The sequence below is a fragment of the Centruroides vittatus genome, unplaced genomic scaffold (assembly GCF_030686945.1).
Source record: "Centruroides vittatus isolate TY-2023 unplaced genomic scaffold, ASM3068694v2 contig_824, whole genome shotgun sequence".
NCBI classification, from domain to species: domain Eukaryota; kingdom Metazoa; phylum Arthropoda; class Arachnida; order Scorpiones; family Buthidae; genus Centruroides; species Centruroides vittatus.
The window spans coordinates 392,181-415,891 of NW_027122537.1; the positions used below are offsets into that span (position 1 = coordinate 392,181).

The window sequence follows — 23,711 nt, forward strand, 5'->3', positions numbered from 1 at the left end:
CCCGAAGAAGATATCTGCAGTTCTCAGATATTTTCACCAGGTCCAAATGTCATATCAATGTATTTTTACTGCATTTCAGATCTGTTACTGTGAATATAAAGGAATTCTACTGTATATACTATCAGCTTCTCCATTACTGTATATCAAAATTGTGGACAAAATTTTACTTGTAAGGGGCTGTCCATAAATTACATAAGGTATTTTGGGGTGGGTGGGGGTCAAGGATTTCTTACAATTTCTTACTCAGGTAGGGAGGGTAATAGATCTCGTCTTACATAATATTTTTATTTTTTGATCTCGCTGAGTGGTGGAGTTTTGAATTTGGCAGTTTCTATTAAGAACGTTTGTTATACTAATGCCATCTCGTGTGACGTGATAGAATAGTAATGCTAGCAGACTCACGCTCTACACATTTTTAATCATGGGAGAAAGGCCGAGTGGTGGTTTCTCCCTCTTTTTTTTCATTAGAATAAGTGCACCACTCTTACGGGTGTATAACACTAAGAATACATAAACCAATATACATGATACAAAGTAAACATAAAATTAGTATTCGGCTTTTAGTGAAAACTAAAATGTAAAACTAGAAATTAGAAATTATAAATAGTCTTTTCTTTTATATTTTTTGAACATAATTGTAAAAAGCATCAAACAGTGGTTTCTGAACAAGCTTATCGAGTGGCCACCTGAAACCAAGCGTAAAGTTTTCTAATTTCAGAATAAGTCTATCTTGATCATAAATCGGACAATGATAGATCATATGGTCGATGGTGTCTAGGTTTTCTGTAGAACAAAAGCAAGAGGCAGTTTCTGCCCAGTTATACATCGCCAGGTAGCTTCTAAAATTACCATGCTCAGTAAGTAGTTGAGCAGTAGCAAACGTTAAATCTGTAAGTGGTGATGAGAACCTGCATTCAACACTAGGAAAATAGTCTTGTTATTCTACCAGTTTTACTGCTCAACCATTGTTAATTCCACTTTTGCATAGCATTATCATAAATATAATTTTTAAGGCTGCTACATGAGAGAAGAATACGAGTGTAGTCCAAGTCAGTGTCCTTTGCAGCTGACTTAGCCCCAAAGTCGGCTCCTAGTATGCCAGTATGGCCAAGAACAAATATAAAAGTTATCTCATTTACAAGATTTTTAATATTGTGCTGGATATATGTGATTTTATTACTATTGCAATTGGGATTTAATAGAGCTTTTAGGACAGACTGAGAATCACTGTAAATATTGATAGACAGAGTTTTGTTTGGTAGTGAAGTGGCCCACTGAACAGCTTGGTAGACAGCATCTTCTTCAGCTTGATAGATGGAGGTATGTGGAGGTATCTGTACCTTCTAACATATTTTGGGCAAAATATGTCAGTTTGGAGGAAGATACAGATACTTGAGCCGACATGAAGGGGGCTTTTGGACCCATCTGTGTAATCTGTGTAGATATTAACATCTGCATGGTTATCCATGGAGGAAGCAGATGACACAAAATGTACAGTACCCTGGGGATAACCTTGTTTACAGGGTGATGATCAGAGATAGGGTAATTGCAATGTGATAGCATATGAATAGCTGCAGATAGGAATAGAGACTGTTGTTGAGCCTTGATGTTTGTAGTTCTGATGTAGTAGTTTAGAACCTTTTCTACAATACATAGTGGCAAAGGAAGGAGCTCTGCTAGTATCAGAGAGGCATTAGTAGAAACAGTTCTGCAGCACTTTGAAATTCTGATGGCAAACTGTCTTTGAAGAGAGAGTAATTTACTTGCTACTGAATTTTTACTAGTTGCATCACCCTAACTAGAGGCCGCATAAAGTAGCATTGGTTGTATTGTCCCATTATATAGAGTTTACAAGCTTTATGATTTAGTCCCCAGGTGCACCTAGCCAGGACCGGATTTACAGAGGGACATTTGGGGCTGGTGCCCAGGGCCCCACAAAACTATGCTTAAACATAATTTTTTTTCTTCCTATTACTGCGACAGCCTAGTGTGGCCTAATCATGAGGGCCACAGGCAAACAAAACCAAACCCCGGAAAAAACCTACGAAACATCGGAAAATTTTGGGAAAAAATTTTACATAGGTATTTTTCAGTTAAATTAAAATAATTAGTTTTACACAATAAAATATATGTGTGTTTACAATAACCTTATTTTAAAATGAAATTTACAACTTCCTAGTTGAAAGTACAGTATTTTGTGTAAATTTTCTAAATCATCAAATTTGCCTACTCTTAAAGGGGGCCCCCACCGAATTTGTGCCCAGGGCCCCTGGATTGGTAAATCCAGCTTTGCACCTAGCACATTTTAGCAGCATTTAGTTTATTTTCTTGGACTTAGCCAAGATGTAATCAATATGACAACAGAATGTGGTTTCTCTCTATTCTCTCTTGTTTTATTTTGTATGATGTTTCTATTTACACATGCATTAGTTAGCGATCTGTCAAAGTTTTTTTTGTCCTTTTGTGAAAATTAAAATTAATATAAGAATAATATTATGATGTTGATTAATGATGATGATAATAAAAAAATTGTTAATAATTAAAAAATAATGTTCTTAAAATAAATTGTTCATTCAAATTCATTTCATTTAATTTTTATATTTTTTAATTTGTTCACATAGTCTTTTATAAATAATAGTACATATTAATTAACTAATTATGTATTTTGGACCTAGTTTTTAGGGTTTCATAGAAAAATTATTTTTTTGTTAATATCTTTCTATAAAATCATGCCTAAATATTACATAAGATAGGGAAGGGGGAGGGGGATCAAAGAAAATATTATGGCTTCTTACACGGATGGGTGGGGGTCTAGAATGGCCGAAATTGCCCTTACATAATTTATGGACGGCCCCTAAAGTATATATAACAAATTTTTTTTATTAAACTTGTAAAAACAAAACTTTTATTCATTATTTTTATTTTATACAAATATAAATTGTTTTAAGAAAAGCCTGTTGTAATTTTTCTTTTGCTTTCCAAATGTCAGAAATTGTCTGTGTACTCAGAGACATTTCTTAACCAACTTCAGCTTGAGATTTTCCATCTTCAATCTGATGAACTAGATCTATTTTTTGTGTTAAATCTAAAGCTTTTCATTTTCTTTCATGATCCATGGCTTTGCTTTACATAACAAATTCAAGAATGGTCACTCATAGAGAAAATGAAACCAAAACTGAACAATCAGAAAACAAAACAATGTGAAAATGTAGAAACACACAAAAAAAATTTTTAAAGTAATTTTTTATTTTATTTTTGTATTTAGTTTTTGCAAATAAAGTACAGTCGTGTCCGTGTAAGTTCACAACCCAAAGGGAAGTGGAAATGTGTCAAATTATCCAACATGACAACTAAAATGAACTCGGAAAAAAAAAACCACAAAACTACAATTAATAAAATACAGTAGTTCTTTATACAGTACATGCAATGTATCTCTCTGACCATCCATCACTAGCATTAAAGTTGGTTTCTACTCCATATACCCCAGTGATTTTCATCACTTTTTGTTTCAGTATTGGCTCTGAAACAGGAAGATTCTATGGACGAATTTGCTTTAGCCAATGTATCAGAGCATCTTCGACATTTTTGTACGGCAACTTTCTCTGGCATTTTCAAGACAACTGCGACAAAAACCCAAGAAAAAGTTTCTTAATTTCCTCTTTTTTTCTTTAATATTCTCACCAATGTTGTTCTTGAAAGGTTTTCCTGTTTTGCAAATTTGGCTTGCAAAGTTTTATTACATTCAAATTCAGATACAAGTTCATATTTTTCCTTCAGTGTAAGTGTTGTTAGGTTTTAGACACTCATTTCTAACAGAAATGTGAAACACTTGCTGCAAATAATGCACGAATGAAAGATGAAAAAATGCACAATCGGATTCTGCTGCGACGTTAAGCTGTGTGTGAATTCATTTTTTCAGGAGGGGAGTCGACTTATCAGACATCTAAATGAGTGTGGGACAAAAAAAGTATGTCAATTTATCCAGTGTCAAGTAAACCAGAGTTTTTTAACATTAATGCCTATGTAAGTCGGCCAAGACCACAGAAAATTGACTACTTTACTGACGGTGTCTAGTTATACCTATGATGACTTATGTGGACTCGACTGTAAATAAAACAAGCAATTATTTTATTGTGGCATTGTCACAATGCCAGGTTGCAATTTTTAATCATATTTTTTAATTTATTTAATTTAAAATATATGCTTTTTACCTTCAAGTTAGTAGTGTCTTGCTCCTGTACATCATACTTTCCCTTTAATAATGGAGTTGTGCTGGTCATCTATCTAACTCCTTTCAGGGAAAAAAATTTGAATTGAAATAACACAACTTCCAGTTTGCATCAGAAGTTTGTATATAGTTAATTAGGGCCTCCTGCCCCTAAGGTTTCCACATCTGGTCTCGTCTTTCATATATCTATCTCCATTCTTGAGATTAAGGAAAGACAGACGAACAACAATGAAAAGTTATAGGGCTACTTTTTTCAAATTGCAGCTTTATGATGACAATGATGAAATAAATAAAACAATGACTCTGATGAAATAAGACAGTGACTAAAAAGTCCATAATAACAGAAGGACAGTGGTTTGTGGACCTGAAAAATAGTCTCCATATTAGCAGGAGTCTATTATAAAGGAATCTGTTATGTTGAACAAGTTTTATAATTTTCCTTTACTTTGGCCAGACCAACATCAGCCATCTGCAATATCAAGCTTTTACTGTATTAACATCACATTGCTTCTGACTTGCTACATTTTCTTGGGGAAGGGAGATGATGGGCTTTTCCATTGTGAGGTCTGCTGTTTGATTTCCGAGTCATACTCTAAACCCAGCTTTCAGCCCCAGTAATTATATGTTTCAAAAAGTCACTGTCAGCAGTCACAGTATCCCAGAACTAATAAGCAAACTTTCTTGATATTTTTGAGTTACACTTTTCAGACCATGTGCATCCTGTATGTTCATTGTCTTCAAACATTTCTTGGCAGTATTTCAAACATCCAAGCCATTTATAAATTTGTATTTTTCCTAAAACAGTCACTAAATGCTTGCCGAAGCAATTTCTTTGTTTCTTCCAATTTTGACACAAAATTTTGATTCATGAATGTTGTTTGTTTCTCATTCACTCTGGTGGCAAGAAAGTCATGCAATACATATTAAACAAAGAAACACAGCATGGAATCATGTTCACTTGGTACACTGATGTACTGTGTTCTATTCCAGTACATGTTGCCAGTTCAGAAATGTTTTGACACTACCTTGTATAACATATTGGAATTAAACAATGAATTTACACGTTAATATATAAATATGTTTGGTATCAAAAATTTTTTTTTCCATGTTTAATATTTTACAAAAAAATTCATATCAAAACATAAACATGCCTTAAAAACAGAACAAAAAAAAATATTTAGAATTAAAATATCTTCTCAATAAATCAAATAACGTCTTCATGGTAACAGTTTAACTAAAGTTTAATTTTGATATATAACAATAGAGAAATCTCACTCTATGTTATCAAAAGTCTAACAGTTTAAAACATCAACAAAATTAAATTTCAGATTAAAACCGACCCTTAAGATTGACTTCCGTCACTAACTTATTGATATCGATATTTATAGCATTTATCAATAGACGATTGATATTTTTCATTTATTAATTTTACGACGTTCCGCAATCAATAAAATTATTCGACATATTATAATTTATTTATATAACTACAAGTAAAAATGTAATGTTAAAAATTTATACAATTTACAAATATTAATTAAAATGTTTTTGTAAAATATACTTTGAATAATAAAATAATTCGTAAGTCCCTTAATTAAATTCTTTAAAATCAGTATTATGAAATCAACCGTCTAGCGATAGATTTATTAATTCCCTTTAAATCGAGAACAATTATAATAATAATAATTCATTTAAAACATTATCAGTATTAAATTTACGCTATATATAAATAAAAGATCATAATGTGATATGTAATTTTTACAAAATATAATATAAAATCTACCAACATTTATAAAAAAAAATATATATGTATATATATATTAAATACGAAGCAAATACGGAAAAAGACAGTTATGTAACACGTTATTCAAATCTTAATTATAAACAAACTGAATAATTTCGATTGGTCTTGATCAATTAAGGAAAACCGTGTAGATAAATATGATTTTCTAATCGAATATTTGACAAAGAAAGTAATGATAGAAAAATGAGTTCGTTGTCCTAAAAGCAACCGTCGATGACGCATACGGGACGCTTTTCAGTACAATTATTGATTTTCAAGTCGATATTTGTTCCTCTTCCTGAGATCTCTGCAAATCATAAAAACATCAAAAAGATGGAACTTGACAGATCAAACGAAAGCGATAATCCTGCCAAAATCGATCGTAACAAACATCACAACAACACAACGAAACTAATCTACTTTCGACGTATCCGATTCTGTACCCTTCACTAACCAACTATATCCCCTCTCACCTCTTCAATCGATCGACCGATTCCCAGTTTACTTTCAACGTTTCCGTTGATGCCGCCATCTTCTCTTTCTCTTTAATCTGACTTTTATCAACGCGCATGCTCACTTCCTTAACGTAGTCGATTCTGCGCATGCTTGGCGGTTTATTTGAAAATCAAAAGTTCGAAGGGCTTTTCTTCTTATTAGCCGAGTTCGTTGCGACGAGTTTTAAAATATTTTATTTAGGGAGTGTTAAGCTTTTAAATTTAAAATGGAGGAGAATTTGTCCGAATGGGAAATGTGTAAAGAAAATATTCGGCCTTTGAAACAAGGAAGAAAGATTGATTCGTTGAAATCTGCATTATGTCCGACGGACGATTACAAAAAGTCAAAAAGACAGTTGAGTTCTTTTCATTTTATTTTCTGCGTTTTTATTTAAAATTGATACGAAGTTTATCAATAAACACAAATATTAATTAATACGAATTATATTTATCAATTATTATATGTAACTTTTTTTTTTTAATACGAAAAATTAAGGAAGGAGATAGTATGGCCTCTGTTTTATACAATAGGCCTGTTTACCGAATGTGCATGCTGCGTGTGCAATTCTGCCTTTTCGCGATTTTATTATTCATTTAAATTGTTACAAGAAATATAAAATAAATAAATTTTTAAATTTTCTCCATATTCTTAATTATATGATTGGGGATTGATAAAAGGGAGATATATTCGATTTAATTTTTTTCTACTGAAAATTTTATTTAGTAATAGCATTAAAATATTAAATATAACCTAAATTAATTTGTTACTCAAAAATTCAAAACAGAAGGTATAAAACTTCGACTTCTATTTATAAATATTAATTAATACCCAGCTAGATGTTTCTTAATTTCCACTATACCTTATCTCACTGAGATTATATAATTTATAACTTAAAATAATAAAATATTTATATATATGTAATACTATATTTTGTTCTTTGGATTAAAATTGCTTGTTATTCCAAAGATTTTTATATTTTAAATATGTTCTAAACCAAGGGTGTCCAGCACTACGGCCTACTGCACCCTAAATTTTTTAGATACGTTTTCATTTATCTTTGTAAAATATGTCAGAAAAATTATTCTGGTTTCATTGGATACACCATGATGTAATGGCATAATTGGTGCTAGAAAATTGTTTTATATAGAAAACTTATGCATGTGGGGTAGTACAGTACATATTATGAACAATTTTTGTCATGCATGAAAAACATCAAAACTGCTAGAAGAAATAGGTTGAGTGATTCCCATTTAACTAACATTCTTAGAATTAAGACTAGTACCATAAACACAGATATTGACAATATTACAGTATAAAAGGAAAGCAATGTCAAAAATTGCATTGAATTTATTTTATGAGTATAACTTTTTTTACTGTCAATAATACAGTATTTTTTGTAATTACATATATTTGTTATTAAAATTTGATATTCACATTTTAAACTTTTTAAAAGCATACATTTATGTCTGTGCATCTCAACGTGAGGTGCATGCCCCACCAGGGGGCAATTTGAATGTTTTGGGGGGCAATGCGCAAATGATTAATATTTGTTACATTTTTTTTTGTTAAAAAATCTAATTTGTCAAAAATATTTTTTTGATATGGTAACTCTAAATTTCTGAGAAAATAATAACAACAATAGTGTAATATCACCAAAAGTTAGGAATACAATAATTAAACTAAAAAGAAAGATGACCACACAAGCAAATGTATTTTACGCATGTCCAGGCTGAAAGGTGGGAACCTTTCTCTTTTCTATCCTTAGGCCAAGCTATTCTTTCCCCTTCGTGACACCTCAGTTCCTCCAAATTCTTAACAACAGATGTGGAGTTAATGGGGAGGAGTGCTAATGAGTAGCAGATTTTAAACTCTGCTTACAACTAGTGCAAATGCCAGCACATGCATGTTAAGGTTACAGTTAATTCATGTGTTTGTGGGTGTTCGTATTAAATTTTCGTTTATAAATTTATTTTAATTTTGTTCCTAACTTTGTGCGTAAAATGAGTAGTGAAAGCAAGAAAAAAGTTCGTCGGTATTCAGATGAGTATTTGAATTTCGGTTTCATACCAGCTACTCGTGATGTTCATTTACCATTTTGTCTGTTGTGCGAACACTGATCAACAAATCTATGAAAAAGGGTCATCTTGAAGCACATTTGAAGACGAAACCTAGCACTTATGTTAACTATAATTTGAATCAATTTAAGAATTTAAAGGAGAAATTTGAAAAAGTTTAAGAATAAATTCGTTGTTCTCTGGACAAAATGCTAACAAAAGTCGTACTCTTGAAGCTAGTTACAAAATTTCTCTGCTCGTAGCTAAATCTGGAAAAGTCATACTGTAGGAAAGGATTTAATTAAGCCAGCTATATCAGTTTTTCTCAAAGTTCTGGAAGATGATGACAAAGTTGTGAAAGAAATGCCATTAAGCAATAGAACTGTTAGTAAGAGAATAGATGAGATGGCTAAGGATTTAGAAATGCAACTAATTGAAAAGTTGAGAGCAAGAAAATTTTCAATACAGATGAATGAATCAACTTTAAGAGACAGTGAGGTTGTATTGATGACTTATGTAAGATATATTGACAATGATGAATTCAATGAAGAGATGATGATTTGTGAAACATTGAAAATCACAACTACTGCATTGATGTATACAATAAGTTAAAAATATATTTAGATAAAACTTAAATAGCAATAGAAAATATAACATCATGTGCTGCAGATGGTACTTCTGCTACGATGAGCAAGAAGCACAGTTGTTTAAAATTAATGATGATGACAACTCAGAGATGTGGTTTGTATATTGTGTTATTCACAGAGAAAATTTAGTTTTTAAAAAGCTTTCACCTGCCCTAAATGAAATAATACATTGTTATAAAATGTAATAACTTTATCAAAGCAAATGCCAAATGTGTGCTTCAAACAGTTTTACGAGGATAAAAATGCTGGACACAACAGGCTATTGCTTCATACTGAAATAAGATGGTTGTCACAGGGGAATTGCCTGAAGAGATTCATGGAGCTATTTGATGATATTCATGAGTTTTTGAATGACAAACCTGAAATGACACTCTTAAAATCAGTTAATGGTGAAGCATTTCTGAGTTACTTAACAGACATCTTTGAAAAATTAAATATATTAAATAAACAACTGCAAGGATCAAACAAGACCCTTATTGATGTGAAATCCAAGATATTTGGCTTCATTGGACTTCTTCAATTGTATAAATAAGTATGAGGTGACTGATTCGTCTATGCTCATTATTGTTGATCATTTGGATAAAATGGCTTGTTATTTAAATGACAGATTTATAGATTTAAAAGAAATTGCTTCCCACCTTGGATAACTCAGTTGAGGTTGGTAGATATAACTGATGTGGCCATGCAGTATCAAGAAGAATTGCAAAATTATGAATCTTTTAAAACACTATTCAACATAAAAAAAATACAATGGCATGACTGTGTGTTGAAACAAAATACCCAATTACGACAAGTTTAGCAAGAAAATTACTGTTGCCATTCCTTTCATCATATTTTGTTCAATGCGCGTTTAGCACTGTAAATGACTTGTTATTGAAAAAAAAGAAATTGTCTGGATATCACAAACCGTGGAGATTTAAGACTAAAATTGACCAAATTATAACCTCACATAAAAACTCTTTGCAGCACACATCAAGCACAAGGATTGCACTAATTTACATGTTATTTTCTTCAGAGTTGTACATGTAACATGACATATTTACTTACGTAATAATAAATTTAAAATAGTATTGAAAAACTTATAAGGACCACTTTAATTTCTTCAAAATTATGAATCTTTTAAAACACTATTCAACATAAAAAAAATACAATGGCATGGCTGTGTGTTGAAACAAAATACCCAATTTTTTTTTCAGAATTTGTTGACTATAAAAATTATGATAGGGGGCATTGAGATTTTTGAAGTGTTGAAGTAGGGGTTCACTTATAAAATGAAAAAAAATTCAGAAAACTAAAACTTCATGAAAAACTCCAATCAAAATTATTTTATATTAATTTATGCACTTCAGTTCTATATATATATATATATATAATGAAGTGATATGAAAAACAGCAAATAATGTTTCAGAAAATGTGTGTGTGTATATATATTCTGAAACTTTATTTGCTGTTTTTCACATCACTTCATATTATTATTATTATGTTGGGTTTAGTGGGTCTCGTTGACACCGGTGGCTGTGTACTATGCTGGACTAGAGTCAAGGCATAGCAACCAAAACAAAACTAAAATTAAGTAAGTGTATCAGTGTCTGTATTCAGGAATTTCCTAACAATATGGCGTATATTTAATATAGTACTTATCTTGGTCATTTTTAATCTGGTTTGCCTTCAAGCAGAAATTAAAGTGGTCCTTATAAGTTTTTCACTAGCTGTCCATCTTGAATGGTTTGAAACGAACTTCACTGGTTGATGTTCCTGGGATCAGCATTTCTGGCTTTTGATCTCAAATTGTAATTTCCGCTGGTAAGTCTCTATTTTAATCCTCGTCGCCAATTTTATATCGATTTTGTTTTCATCACTTTCACATAAAAACATGTAGTTAATTAACAATTAACTTTCAATTTATATGCCTTTGTGTCCTTAATTTAAATTATCAACTGGTTCAAGGAAAGAGAAGGTTTGATGATGAGTATTCTTGCATTTGTAATATTATTTTTTGTTGGATTCATGGTTGTATTTAAAAACCCAGAAATTATATTGTCAGTTAAGTACCTGCTGATGAGGGGCCAACAGGTCCGAAACACAAAGATATTGTGTGTGTGTTTAGGTGATAAATAAAGACTTTTTTTTCTGATATTGTTGACTTAATTTGTAGAAGCAGTTATCCAGTATAATAAGTCCTAATAACAGATATATCCTAGTTGACAATTTAAATTCAAATTAACAATTAACTTTATTCACTCTTGGATACAACTGACTGGGATGACGACTACACAAAGACTGTCAGACAAATGAAAGTATGTTGGAATTTCCACCTTTGACTTGATGGCCAGATCAAGTTACAACACCTAGAATACTAATAGAAAATTATATTGGTTTTATATATTGCTCTAGAATACCAATAGAAATTTTTATTGGTTTCTATTGATTTTTTTAACAGGGTCATCATCTAATGTGTGTTGGAATCAACGATCGTGATGTTTTGTAGATGTTCTTCTGAGGTAATAAAAGGTTGGTGGCGTTGTTGACCAACGGGGACCTCGGGGAAGGTGACCTCATTTCACTCTCCCCTTTCCAGCGCTGACCTTCCGTGAGTCAAGACTGTGTGTAATCTTTGTGCACTCTTTGTTCTTTTGTTACATAACCGGTTACGTTAGCCCAACTGCCTTTTTACCAATCTTTCCGATAAGCACCAAGTCTAACAGGTTATGGGCCCAGTTACGGCAACAAATAATTAAGCATAAGGAAAAGATAAAGGTAAATTCAAGGAATAATATAAACTAAATAGATTTACGTAAGAAGAATATTCAGTGAGAACAAAAGACTTCACAATGGCGGATAAAACTTACGTTGCCATCACTAAATTGAACAACAACAATTATCATATTTGGAAATATAAGATGGAATTGCTGTTGATAAAAGACGAGGTATGGGACGTAATACAAAAGGAAATATTTTCGGATCCTGACTCATCTTGGTTAACAAAGGACGGAAAGGCGCGCGCCATGTTAGGCCTCCTGATGGAAGACAATCAACTGCCATTAGTAAGAAAGGAAACTACAGCTAAAGGAACTTGGGAAGCCATAAGGAAACACCATGTTAAGTCTACACTATCAAATAAAGTTTACCTATTGAAGAAAATTTGCAATTTAAAACTAGAAGAAAACGGCGACATGGAGGAAATGGTTGATTGTCTTACGACACTGGGAGAAACTCTAGCTGAGAAATTAAAGATAGCATTATTACTTAGTAGCTTGCCAGACAGCTATAGCACTTTAATAACAGCACTAGAGACTCGTCCAGAAGATTTAACTCGGGAGTTAGTACGTAATAAATTAATCGAAGAACACTCAAGAAGAAAGACCTCATCAAATGAAGAATGTGAAGCGGATAAAGCATTTAAAGTGGGAGCACGCCCAGTAACTCAGAAAAGGAATTTGCTCAAAAGTTGTTATTTTTGCAAAAAGCAGGGACATGTAAAGAAAGAATGTAGGAAATATGCAACATGGAAAGAAAAACATCCAAATTAGATCAACAAAATTTATGCGGATAGTGATGAACAACACCCGGAAAAGGATTCCTATGTATGTTTTAAGACAGGAACACAAAACGAGATTCATCAATGGTACATAGACTCGGGAGCTTCATCACATATGTGTTGCGAGAAGTATTTATTCATAACCATTAATAGTAAACATAGAGAGAGAGTAATACTAGCCAATGGTCAAACCCTATACACTGAAGGTAAAGGCAATGTAATGATAACCTGCATGGATGAAAATAACGAACGACGTTGAATATATATGAAAGACGTGCTATATGTGCCACACCTTAAAGGAAATTTAATCTCAGTCAGAAGACTAACGACATTAGGGTTTACCATAAAATTTGAAGGGAACATTTGCTCTATTCAGAAAAACGGAGTAACAGTAGCATCGGCAACAGCAAACACATGTTTGTATGAGCTTGATAAATCACATAAAGCGCTTACAGTGGTTAATGATATGAAGGAATGCATTCATTTATGGCATAGAAGATTAGGGCACCGTGACATGAACTCTATAATTTCGACGCAGACTAAACAATTGGCTACAGGAGTAAATATTCAGAAATGTCACATATTCAAACCTTGTGAATATTGCATCGAGGCCAAGATGACTACTAAAAGTTTTCCAAGGAAATCGGAAACCAAAACCTATCAATTACTTGAATTAATACACACTGATGTATGCGGACCAATGCAAACAGCAACACCGAGAGGCAACAAATACATTTTAACCATGATAGATGATTACAGTAGGTACACCGAAATATATCTTCTTAAACATAAAAGTGAAGTACCCGATAAAATAAAGGAATATGTTAAATATGTACAAACGAAATTTGGAAGAACTCCTCAACGGATCAGACAGAGGAGGTGAATTTTCAAGTACAAACTTAAAGGTGTTCCTTAAAAATGAAGGTATTCTATGGGAAACTACGGCATCTTATTCCCTGCAACAAAATGGAGTAGCAGAAAGGAAAAATAGATATCTGACAGAAATGACAAGATGCATGTTAATTGATGCTCGATTACCGAACAAATACTGGGGAGAAGCGGTGAATAGTGCAAATTACTTACAGAATAAATTAATTACTAAAGCGAGTGAAACAACTCCGTTCGAAAAATGGCATGGAAAGAAGCCAAACCTCTCGCATATAAGAATTTTTGGATGCTCAGCCTATGTTATTAAACTTAAAGATCGAAAGAAACTAGAACCTAAAGCCACGAAACTAATTTTTGTAGGATATGAGAGAGCATTGAAAGCTTATCGATTAGTTGACACGAAAACTGATAAGATAACAATAAGCAGAAATGTTTACTTTCTGGAAAATGTCAAGCACAGAGACTCCGAAATTGATATACACGATGATAATGAAAATTCGAAACAAGTTACAACAGTTGATAATACGAATTTAAAAGAAGAATGCAAAACAAAAACAAGGGAACAAGAAATGGAAGAATCTGGCATACATTTAAGGAGATCGGAAAGAACTACTAAGAGAGTACCTCCTATAAGGTTAATTGAAACAATAAATTTATCAGTGACAGAGGATGCAGTAGAACCGAGAGAATATAGCGAGGCAATTGCAGGCAAACATTCCAAAGAACGGACCGAAGCCATGAATCAGGAAATAGCAGCCATGAAAAATAACAGCACATGGAAAATTACGAAATTACCTCCAAGTAAAACTGCAGTAGGAAGCAGATGGGTATATAAAATTAAGAGAGACGAAAACAATAAAGTTAACCGTTTTAAGGCTCGTTTAGTTGCTCAAGGATACACAAAAGTATGGCTTCGACTACGATGACGTATATGCCCCCGTTATCAAAACTGCCACCCTTCGAACACTCCTAACCATAGCCGGAATTAAGAACATTGAAAGTTAAGCATTATGACAAGGGTGGGCAAGCAAGAGTTCAGTGGGAGCCGAAATGTAAGTTTTGCAAAATGCATGGGAGCCGCAGTTCTGTACTGTCTTGGCGAATAGTATGGTAAGGCATGCGATTTTATTATATAATATAAATATAATATAAAACAAATATTGAATTTTTTTAACAAACATATTTTCACAAAATTATAAAAGTAAAATTGTAAAAACAATAATAAAAAACAGAAATTAACACTTTCAGCAAGAGCCGCATGTAACTCAAAAAGAGCCGCATGTGGCTCTCGGAGCTGCATTTGTCCATGTCTGCATTATGACATCGAAACAGCTTACTTAAATGGAGACTTATCACAGGAGGTATACATGAAACAACCCGAAGGATACGAAGAAGGATCACCAGACATGGTTTGCAAATTATTGAAAAATATATATGGCTTGAAACAAGGAGCAAATGAATGGAATAAAAAATTCAATGAAACATTGCTATCTAAGGGATTTAGAAGAAGCATGGCCAATCCCTGTCTTTACACCAGAGGCCATAAAAGATGTTTGTATTTAGCAATTCATGTAGATGATGTAATAGCAATGGCCACAGACGAACATACATTAACCGAATTTGAAATTGAAATGAAGGATATGTTTAAAATCAAGAATTTAGGTGACTTAAAATATCTGAGAATACAATTTGAAAGAGACGAGAACGGAATATTTTCACTCCACCAAGAAAGATAGATCAAAAATAAATTGCGAGAATTTAACTTATCCGATTCAAGACTGTCTAATATTCCTATGGATACAGGATACTTAAGAAGAAATGAAATGCCTGATACGTTCAAAAACAACAATGTATACAGAAGTGCTATTGGATCTTTATTATATCTAGCGAGTAACTCGCGTCCAGATATTGCGATAAGTACATCAATATTAGCGAGAAAAGTAACAAACCTTCAGAAAGTGATTGGGTGGAAGTAAAAAGAATCTTTCGTTATCTGAATTCGACAAAAAAGAAGAAACTTAAATTAGGAAATATCGACAAAGAATTAGAACTTAAATGTTATGTAGACGCTGACTGGGGAGGCAATCGTATAGATTACAAATTGAACACAGGATATTTGCTCTTGCTAAAAGGAAGTCCTATTCATTGGGTCAGTAAAAAGCAACAGTGTGTAGCACTTTTGTCCCCGAAGTGGAGTATGTAGCCTTGGCAGAAGCTACTCAAGAAACTGTATGGATAAAACGACTTCTAGAAGAAATAAATCTACCAATTACAACACCTATCAAAATATTCGAGGACAATCAAAGTTGTATACGACTTTTAGAATTAGGAAAAGCACAACAACGCACGAAACATATTGACACAAAATACCATTTTGTACGCGATTTAAAGAATTCGGGAGAAATTACTGTAATTTATTGTCAGAGTGAACGGATGATGGCCGACTTGTTAACAAAGCCGCTAGATGCGAATAAGGTTAATAATACAATCCGATATTGCAAATAATTTAATGATCAATCATTGAGGGGGTGTGTTGGAATCGACGATCGCGATGTTTTGTAGATGTTCTTCTGACGTAATAAAAGGTTGGTGGCGTTGTTGACCAACGGAGACCTCGGGGAAGGTGACCTCATTTCACTCTCCCCTTTCCAGCGCTGACCTTCCATGAGTCAAGACTGTGTGTAATCTTTGTTGTAACGGTCGGGTGTAACTTGATCTGAGTGTCAGGTCAGGGGTGAAAATTCCTACATACTTTCGTGGTCGGGGAGCTGAGTTCTTGTGCAGTCGTCACCCCAGTCAGTTGTATCCGAGAGTGAATAAAGTTAATTGTTAATTAACTATGTGTTTTATGTGAAACAGTGTCGAAAACAAACTCGATATAAAATTGGCGACGAGGAATAATATACAGACTTGCCAGCAGAAATTACAATTCGATATAAAAAGCCGGAAATGTCGTTCCCAGGAACATCAACCAGTGGAGTTCGTTTCGAACCATTCAAGATGGACAGCCAGTGGAAAACTTACAAGGACCGCTTTAATTTTTGCTTGAAGGCAAACCAGATTGAAAATGACCAAGATAAGTGTGCTTTATTTTTTACTGTATGCGGTGAAACTTTATATGAACTTGTAGTCACACTCATAGCGCCGAAAGAAACGACACAAGTTAACTTCAATGAAGTAATTACTGCTCTTGATAGCCATTTTAACCCGAAACCTAGTGAAATTGTCGAATCGTTCAAATTTAACCAGAGGTCGCAAAAACCGGGAGAGAGTATCAACGACTATGTCGCGGAACTACGGAAAATTGCAATGAATTGCAACTTCGGCGCCTCACTAGAGCGTATGTTAAGAGATAGGCTAGTGGCAGGTTTAAGGGATAAAGGAACACAACACGTGTTATTGGCGAAAACGGACACTACTTATAAGGCCATTTTGGATGCAGCATTGGCAGCAGAGGCAGCGTCTAACGATGTTAGCCAGCTTGGGTCAGACGGAAACAACACCCAAGTGTATAACTTAAAGGCGGACTACAAGAGAAAGAATCAGCCGGCCATATTACGCTGTTTTCGATGCACCGGAAGTCATAACCCGAATAATTGCCGATTTGCTCAGGTAATCTGTAACTTCTGCAGAAACAAGGGACACACAGAAAAGGCGTGTATCACGAAACAAAAGAGTGGACAAAGAAAATTTGCAAACCAGGGAAGAAACCAAATTGGGGCACCACGGAAAGAGATATCCAGCCAGAGAGCCAAAGTACACCGAATTGAGGAACATAAAAATTTGATGTCTAACCAGGTCGAGGAATATACATCTCTATTCAAAATACAGGGAAGTAAGATACCACCCTTAAAAATCTTACTCAAGATTGAAAATATACCAATCCTGATGGAAATTGATTCAGGGTCTGGGTACACTGTAGTGAGCGAACGGACCTTAAAAGAAATCAAAATCCAGCGAGACAAGTTAGAGCCGGAAGAAGTCAAATTACAGACATGGACTGATCAGAATCTGGAGGTAGTGGGTACTACAATGGTGAGGGTACAATTTAAAGGAAAAATTAGGAATCTGCCATTGTTAGTAATTAAAGGAAATGGACCAGGACTTATTGGAAGAAATTGGTTTGAACCATTAGGAATCAGAATAGAGGGACTTTATCACCAACATGATGCAGACGATCTGATACAAGAATTCCAGCATTTATTCAATAATTCAGAAATGGGTCTATTTAGAGGCGAGGCAGTCAGTTTAGCGATAAATAAAGAAGCTAAGCCTATTTTTATGCGGGCAAGACAGGTTCCTTTTGCATTGAGAACAAAGGTAGAACAAGAGTTGAATCGACTTCATCAGTTAGGAGTTATAGAACCAGTTAGAACTTCTAAGTGGGCCACTCCTGTGGTACCCGTTGCAAAACCAGATGGAAGTGTACGTTTATGTGGAGATTACCGCTGCACTGTAAACAGAGAGGCAATAAAAGTAGATGTATACCCATTGCCGGCCATTAACGATATACTTGCTTCACTATCTGGTGGAAAGGTATTTGCCAAGCTTGATTTCAAGGAAGCGTACTTCCAATTTCCTGTGGACCAGGAGTCGTCTGAGATTCTGACTATCAACACATGCAAGGGGTTATACAGAATGAAAAGGTTACCATTTGGAGTGAGTAGTTGTCCAGCTATTTGCCAGAGAGAGATGGAAAAGATCGTAGGAGGTATTCCAGGGACAATTGTGATGATAGATGATATACTTGTCATGGGACTCAATGAAGAAGCCCTACATCAAAAGTTGAGGAAAATTCTTAACCGGATTTCAGAAGCTGGACTAAAACTAAACGAAAACAAATGCCTATTCAAGACTAACCAACTTAAATTTTTAGGATATTTGATAGATGCTCAGGGCGTTCGGCCCACACCGGAGAAAATTGCGGCGATCCAACAGGTTCCGGAACCGAAAAACAAACAAGAATTACAAGCATTTTTGGGATTTGTAAACTTCTATGATAGATTTTTGAAAGATAAAGCAACCGAAGCTGAACCCTTATATAGACTCCTTGATAAAAACAAACAATGGATCTGGAAAAAAAACACAGCAAAGCATTCGTGAAAATAAAAAAGATGTTAACACCAGAAACATTATTAATCCATTATAATTTAAATAAACCAGTAGTGTTATCCTGTGATGCTTCACCATATGGAGTGGGAGCAGTCCTTTCACACATATTACCAGACGGATCCGAAGCTCCTATATACTTTGCATCGAGGACACTTCACCCAGCAGAAAGAAATTATTCACAATTCGAGAGAGAAGTATTAGCTATAATCTTTGGCATTACAAAATTTCATAATTACCTAGCTGCCCGAAATTTTACTATATATACAGATTGTAAGCCAGTTGTGGGCCTTCTGAACCCTGCTAAACCAATTCCTGATTTAATCTCACCCAGAATGATTCGTTGGTGTTTAAGATTAGCAGCATACTCATATAAGATTGAACATCGTCGGTCAGCAGAGATGACTAATGTCGATGCATTATCTCGTATACCAACTACTGTGGAAGACAAGACTATCCCTGAACCAGGAGAGATATTCCTTATATTTGAACAGCCAGAATTGCCCATCACATCTCAGGAAGTAAGCAGAGAAACAAACAAAGACTCAGTGTTAAAAAGAGTTGAACATGCAATCTTACACGGATGGCCACTGAGTAGTCCAGAAGAACTTATGCCCTTTTCTAGGCGAAAACTAGAACTTTCAATTCACCACGGTTGCATTTTATGGGGACAAAGAGTAGTTATCCCTAGAACCTTGCAACCACAGCTATTACAACTGTTACACTCCACACATGAGGGTATGTCTAGAATGAAAAGAACAGCCAGAAGCTATTTTTGGTGGCCTGAAATGGACTCCCAAATTGAAGAGACTGTATCGATGTGTAGAAAATGCCAAGAACAGAGGTCAAACCCAACCCCAGTTAAGGATACTCATTGGCCATCACCCTCGGGACCCTGGGACCGAGTACACATTGATCATGCAGGACCACACTATGGACATACATATTTTATTCTAGTGGATGCTTATTCGAAGTGGGTGGAGGTAGAAGAAGTACAAACGCAGTCAACCCAGGAAACCGTGAAATTATTGAGGAGAATATTTAGTACACATGGACTACCAAATACAATTGTATCAGACAATCACCAAAGCTTTAAATCCCATGAAATGGAAGAATTTATACGTAAAAATGGGATACAGCACATATTTACCCCTCCATATCATCCCTCTTCCAACGGACAAGTAGAGAGACAAGTGCAAACTATAAAGAGGAGAATTGAAAAATTACATCACAACCAAGAAAAAACTGAAGTGTTGCTCCCCAGACTTTTGTTTAGCTTACGCACAACACCTAGTAGTACTACAGGTAAAACGGCAGCAGAACTGTTGATGGGAAGAAGACTACGTACCATCTATGATCGACTAAATCCACACCTATATAAGGATAGAATAGAGGAAACAAGAATACGAGAATTCCAGATAGGAGACAACATCAATTACAGATGCTATAGAGACGCAAAGAAGTGGAAACCAGGTAAGGTGACAAAGAAGACCGGACCATATACATACATGATAGCTTCACCAGAAGGAACTATAGAAAGGAGACATATTGATCAACTGATAGCTCGAAGAGAACAACCACTCCAGAACAGGCAACATCCAGTTTCTCAGAATAACCAACATCCAGCTCCCCAGAATAATCAACATCAAGACAAAGGACCACCTGTTAGAAAGAGCTCTAGAACACGGACACTACCTGCACATCTCCGAGACTTCGTTTTAGAGGGGGAAGATCTGTTGTAACGGTCGGGTGTAACTTGATCTGAGTGTCAGGTCGGGGTGAAAATTCCTACATACTTTCGTGGTCGGGGAGCTGAGTTCTTGTGCAGTCGTCACCCCAGTCAGTTGTATCCGAGAGTGAATAAAGTTAATTGTTAATTAACTATGTGTTTTATGTGAAACAGTGTCGAAAACAAACTCGATATAAAAATCTTTGTGCACTCTTTGTTCTTTTGTTACATAACTGGTTACGTTAGTCCAACTGCCTTTTTACCAATCTTTCCGATAAGTGCCAAGTCTAACAATGTGTTGTAGCACAATAGTACAGCATATAAGTGGGCATGTCAGTCAAAGATTATTAGAGTTTTGCACTGCAATCGTTTTGTGATATTTTAAGTATTTTTTATATAAAAATATAATGAGAATTTTATAAATTTATAGTGCTTTTAATATTGTGTATATCTTAAGTTAAAAAATCATGGAATGTTGGCCAACTTGTAAGAGAAGAGTTTGAAGAAAAATGTTCAAGTACTTGAAATGTTTCTAGTGACAAGGAGACTGAAAGTGTAGATACAAATGAAAGTAGAAATCCAGACACTAGTGCTGTTTAAAATATTGAAAGAAAAAAGTAACCCTTTAATAACCAGTTTGAATTAAGTAGTAGTAACTGCTTCCCTGGTAAGACTCTTCTCTGGACTTAGTATTGAGCTTGGTTCAATACTAAGTCCAGAGAAGGGATTTTTGCTGGAGGTGAAAATATTTTTGATAGACTATAGTTGCACCTTAAAAATTGCAATGGTTGTCAGTGTTTTATTTATGTTATTAATGATTGGACTAAGTTCAATGAGAACTGTATAGTGTACAGTGATGGGAAGCAATGATGTTCCTTCCAGAAATATAAGTTGTTAGAGAATTTTCAGTCAGTCACAAAATTTTTCAAAATATTTGTAAAGTATAAAGTTCAAAACTTTCTACAGAATAGCTGTAGAAATTAACATGTAAGCATAAAAATGAAAAAGGAATAAAATAGACTTATAACAGGAACCAAGAATTATTTTAAGAATATATATGACTGGCCAGCAAAAAATTGGAGCTCTGGCATTAACACTCTGCTCTCCACATATGATTCAAGTTTCGTCAGATCTCAGACTGGTGTCAGTTACCTGATGCTCTACAAAAATTATTTATCCAGCTACCAATATTGAAAAACTTCACAAATTGATTTTCATGTCATCTGTCTGTAAAAATTTTTAATTTGTTGTGTATTTCAGTATTTTAAATTAAAAAGCTTTCTTTTATCTTATTGTTGATTTATTATTATTAAATTTTTAAAATTATTATTTATAAATAATTTTAAAAATTACAATAGGAAAATGTAAAACATTTGCAGGGATGCAAAGGGATTGATTGGGTTAGTGGGAGAATGTTTAGTGTATAAAAATAGACATTGATTTAGTAAATTGACTAATTATTAAATTCAATTCATTTGTTTAGCATATTTTTTTATTAAAATGTTTAATGTAGAACAAATATTTAAAATTTTAGTTGATATTATTAAATTTGTCAAGTAATACATTTAATTAATTATGGGTAGTTTATTTCAAGAAATTATTTGTGAAAATTTAATATATTACTGGATCATCATTATTAATGTCATGTTAGATATTTTGTATAATTATATGTATTCCTATCCCCTCTTTTGTTGCGAATAATTGTTTAAATTGAAAATGACAGTTTCCAGTTTATATTTTGGTGATTTTTCTATGAAATAACTGAATAATATTATATTTGAGATTGGAAGAAAACAATTTTATCTTTATATTTACAAGAGACTTTTGTATCAATATTTTAATACAGCATAATTAAATACTAATAAAATTTCTTTATTAATTTACAAAAATGAAAAATAATTGTATTTCAAATGTATGCTTTATTATAATGCTTATATTTCCCCAAAACTAATTCTTAATTTTGCATTTAATATTACTAAAAATTTAGAAATCTTTATATTGTTATGGATTAGAAAATTATTTTATAATTTTTACTTTTCCAAGAATTACAATGATCAGAACAATGTTAAAAAGTGGGAGAAAAGAATATTTTTTTAAAATTACATAAAAACTTTCCATAAACTGGAAGATATAACACTAAGACAAGAAGACAACCATAATAAATTCCAGTACAAATGTTTAATGAAATTGATGGATGTTTTCAGTCTTGTTAATACACCAACTTCAGATCCAAATATCATAAATCTACAGAATTTGACATTTGAATATTAGAATGTGTAGCTGTTCTATTTTATATTAGAACATCTATCGTTCCAATATTTAAATGTGAAACTCTATTTCTATAAGTTTATATTTGACCTGATGCTAGCCTATTAACAAGGCCAAAAGCATCCATCAATTTCACTAAATGTTTGTGCTGGAATTTATTATGTCTTCTTATCTTTATAATTTTCAAAACTGGATTAGAAACTTCAAAGATAAACTCAAACTAAAAATAATTTTAATTAAAACTTGAATTATTGCGGTGGTGGCTTAATTATTATAGAAATTTATTCATAGTTCATATTTTAATTTACTGTTGAAATAATTATTAATATATGCTATTTGCTTTTAACAGAGCTTTTGAAGCTGCTCTTCAGAATCACACTGGTGATGATTTATTGGAGATTTGGCATGAGTAAGTTTTAATTACAGAAATTATTATTATGTAATAACATTATATGGCATATTATTATTTTTAAATATTTTTAATACAAATATAATTAACAAATCAATCCATCATATGAATTTTAGTTACTTTATAAATTACATGCCCATCTGAAAAAACTACAAGACCTAACAAAAAAGACTAAAAAAAGAACAATGCTTATGTCTTGATAACTTGTCAAATATTTTTTCATGTTATTGTTTGGAGTGCATTGCAGTCCCCTAGCATTAATTCAATATCATCAAATAAATCAAGCAGTCTACGGAATATAAAAAGAAATAAACAACATATTATTTAGTTGATTTGGCAAGAAGTTTAGTCCAACTTAGAAAAACAAAGATTATGAAGAATGTTAAAAATAGCAGTCTGGAGTAATGTCTCAATGGGCTATTTTTTTTAAAATCACAATAAATTGTTTTCAATGCCATTTAGATGATAAAGGTCATTCTGGGAGTGTATCATTTTGATTATCATATATTCTTTCAGATCACATTCAATTACAATGCTATTTGTTTTATCTTCTTGATTAGAAAGAG

At 33.3% G+C, this 23,711-nt stretch overlaps 2 protein-coding genes across 6 annotated transcripts in view; one reads left to right on the forward strand and one right to left on the reverse strand.

The window, feature by feature from the left end:
• d4 overlaps positions 1-6,627 on the reverse strand; it is a 46,517-nt gene extending 39,890 nt beyond the window's left edge. For all 5 annotated transcript variants that reach the window (XR_010881886.1, XR_010881885.1, XM_067278871.1 and 2 more), the window contains exon 1: positions 6,482-6,627. Coding sequence is in view for 3 of the 5 variants with exons in the window: in XM_067278871.1 (XP_067134972.1) it covers positions 6,482-6,612 (131 nt within the window). In the remaining 2 variants the exon portion in view is untranslated. The remainder of the gene's footprint in view (positions 1-6,481) is intronic.
• The window catches only part of LOC136982402 (mitotic checkpoint serine/threonine-protein kinase BUB1-like), a 101,655-nt gene continuing 84,519 nt past the window's right edge, over positions 6,576-23,711 (forward strand). The window contains exons 1-2 of the mRNA XM_067278894.1: positions 6,576-6,857; positions 23,086-23,145. Coding sequence (XP_067134995.1) covers positions 6,730-6,857; positions 23,086-23,145 — 188 coding nt within the window. The 5' untranslated portion in view covers positions 6,576-6,729. The remainder of the gene's footprint in view (positions 6,858-23,085; positions 23,146-23,711) is intronic.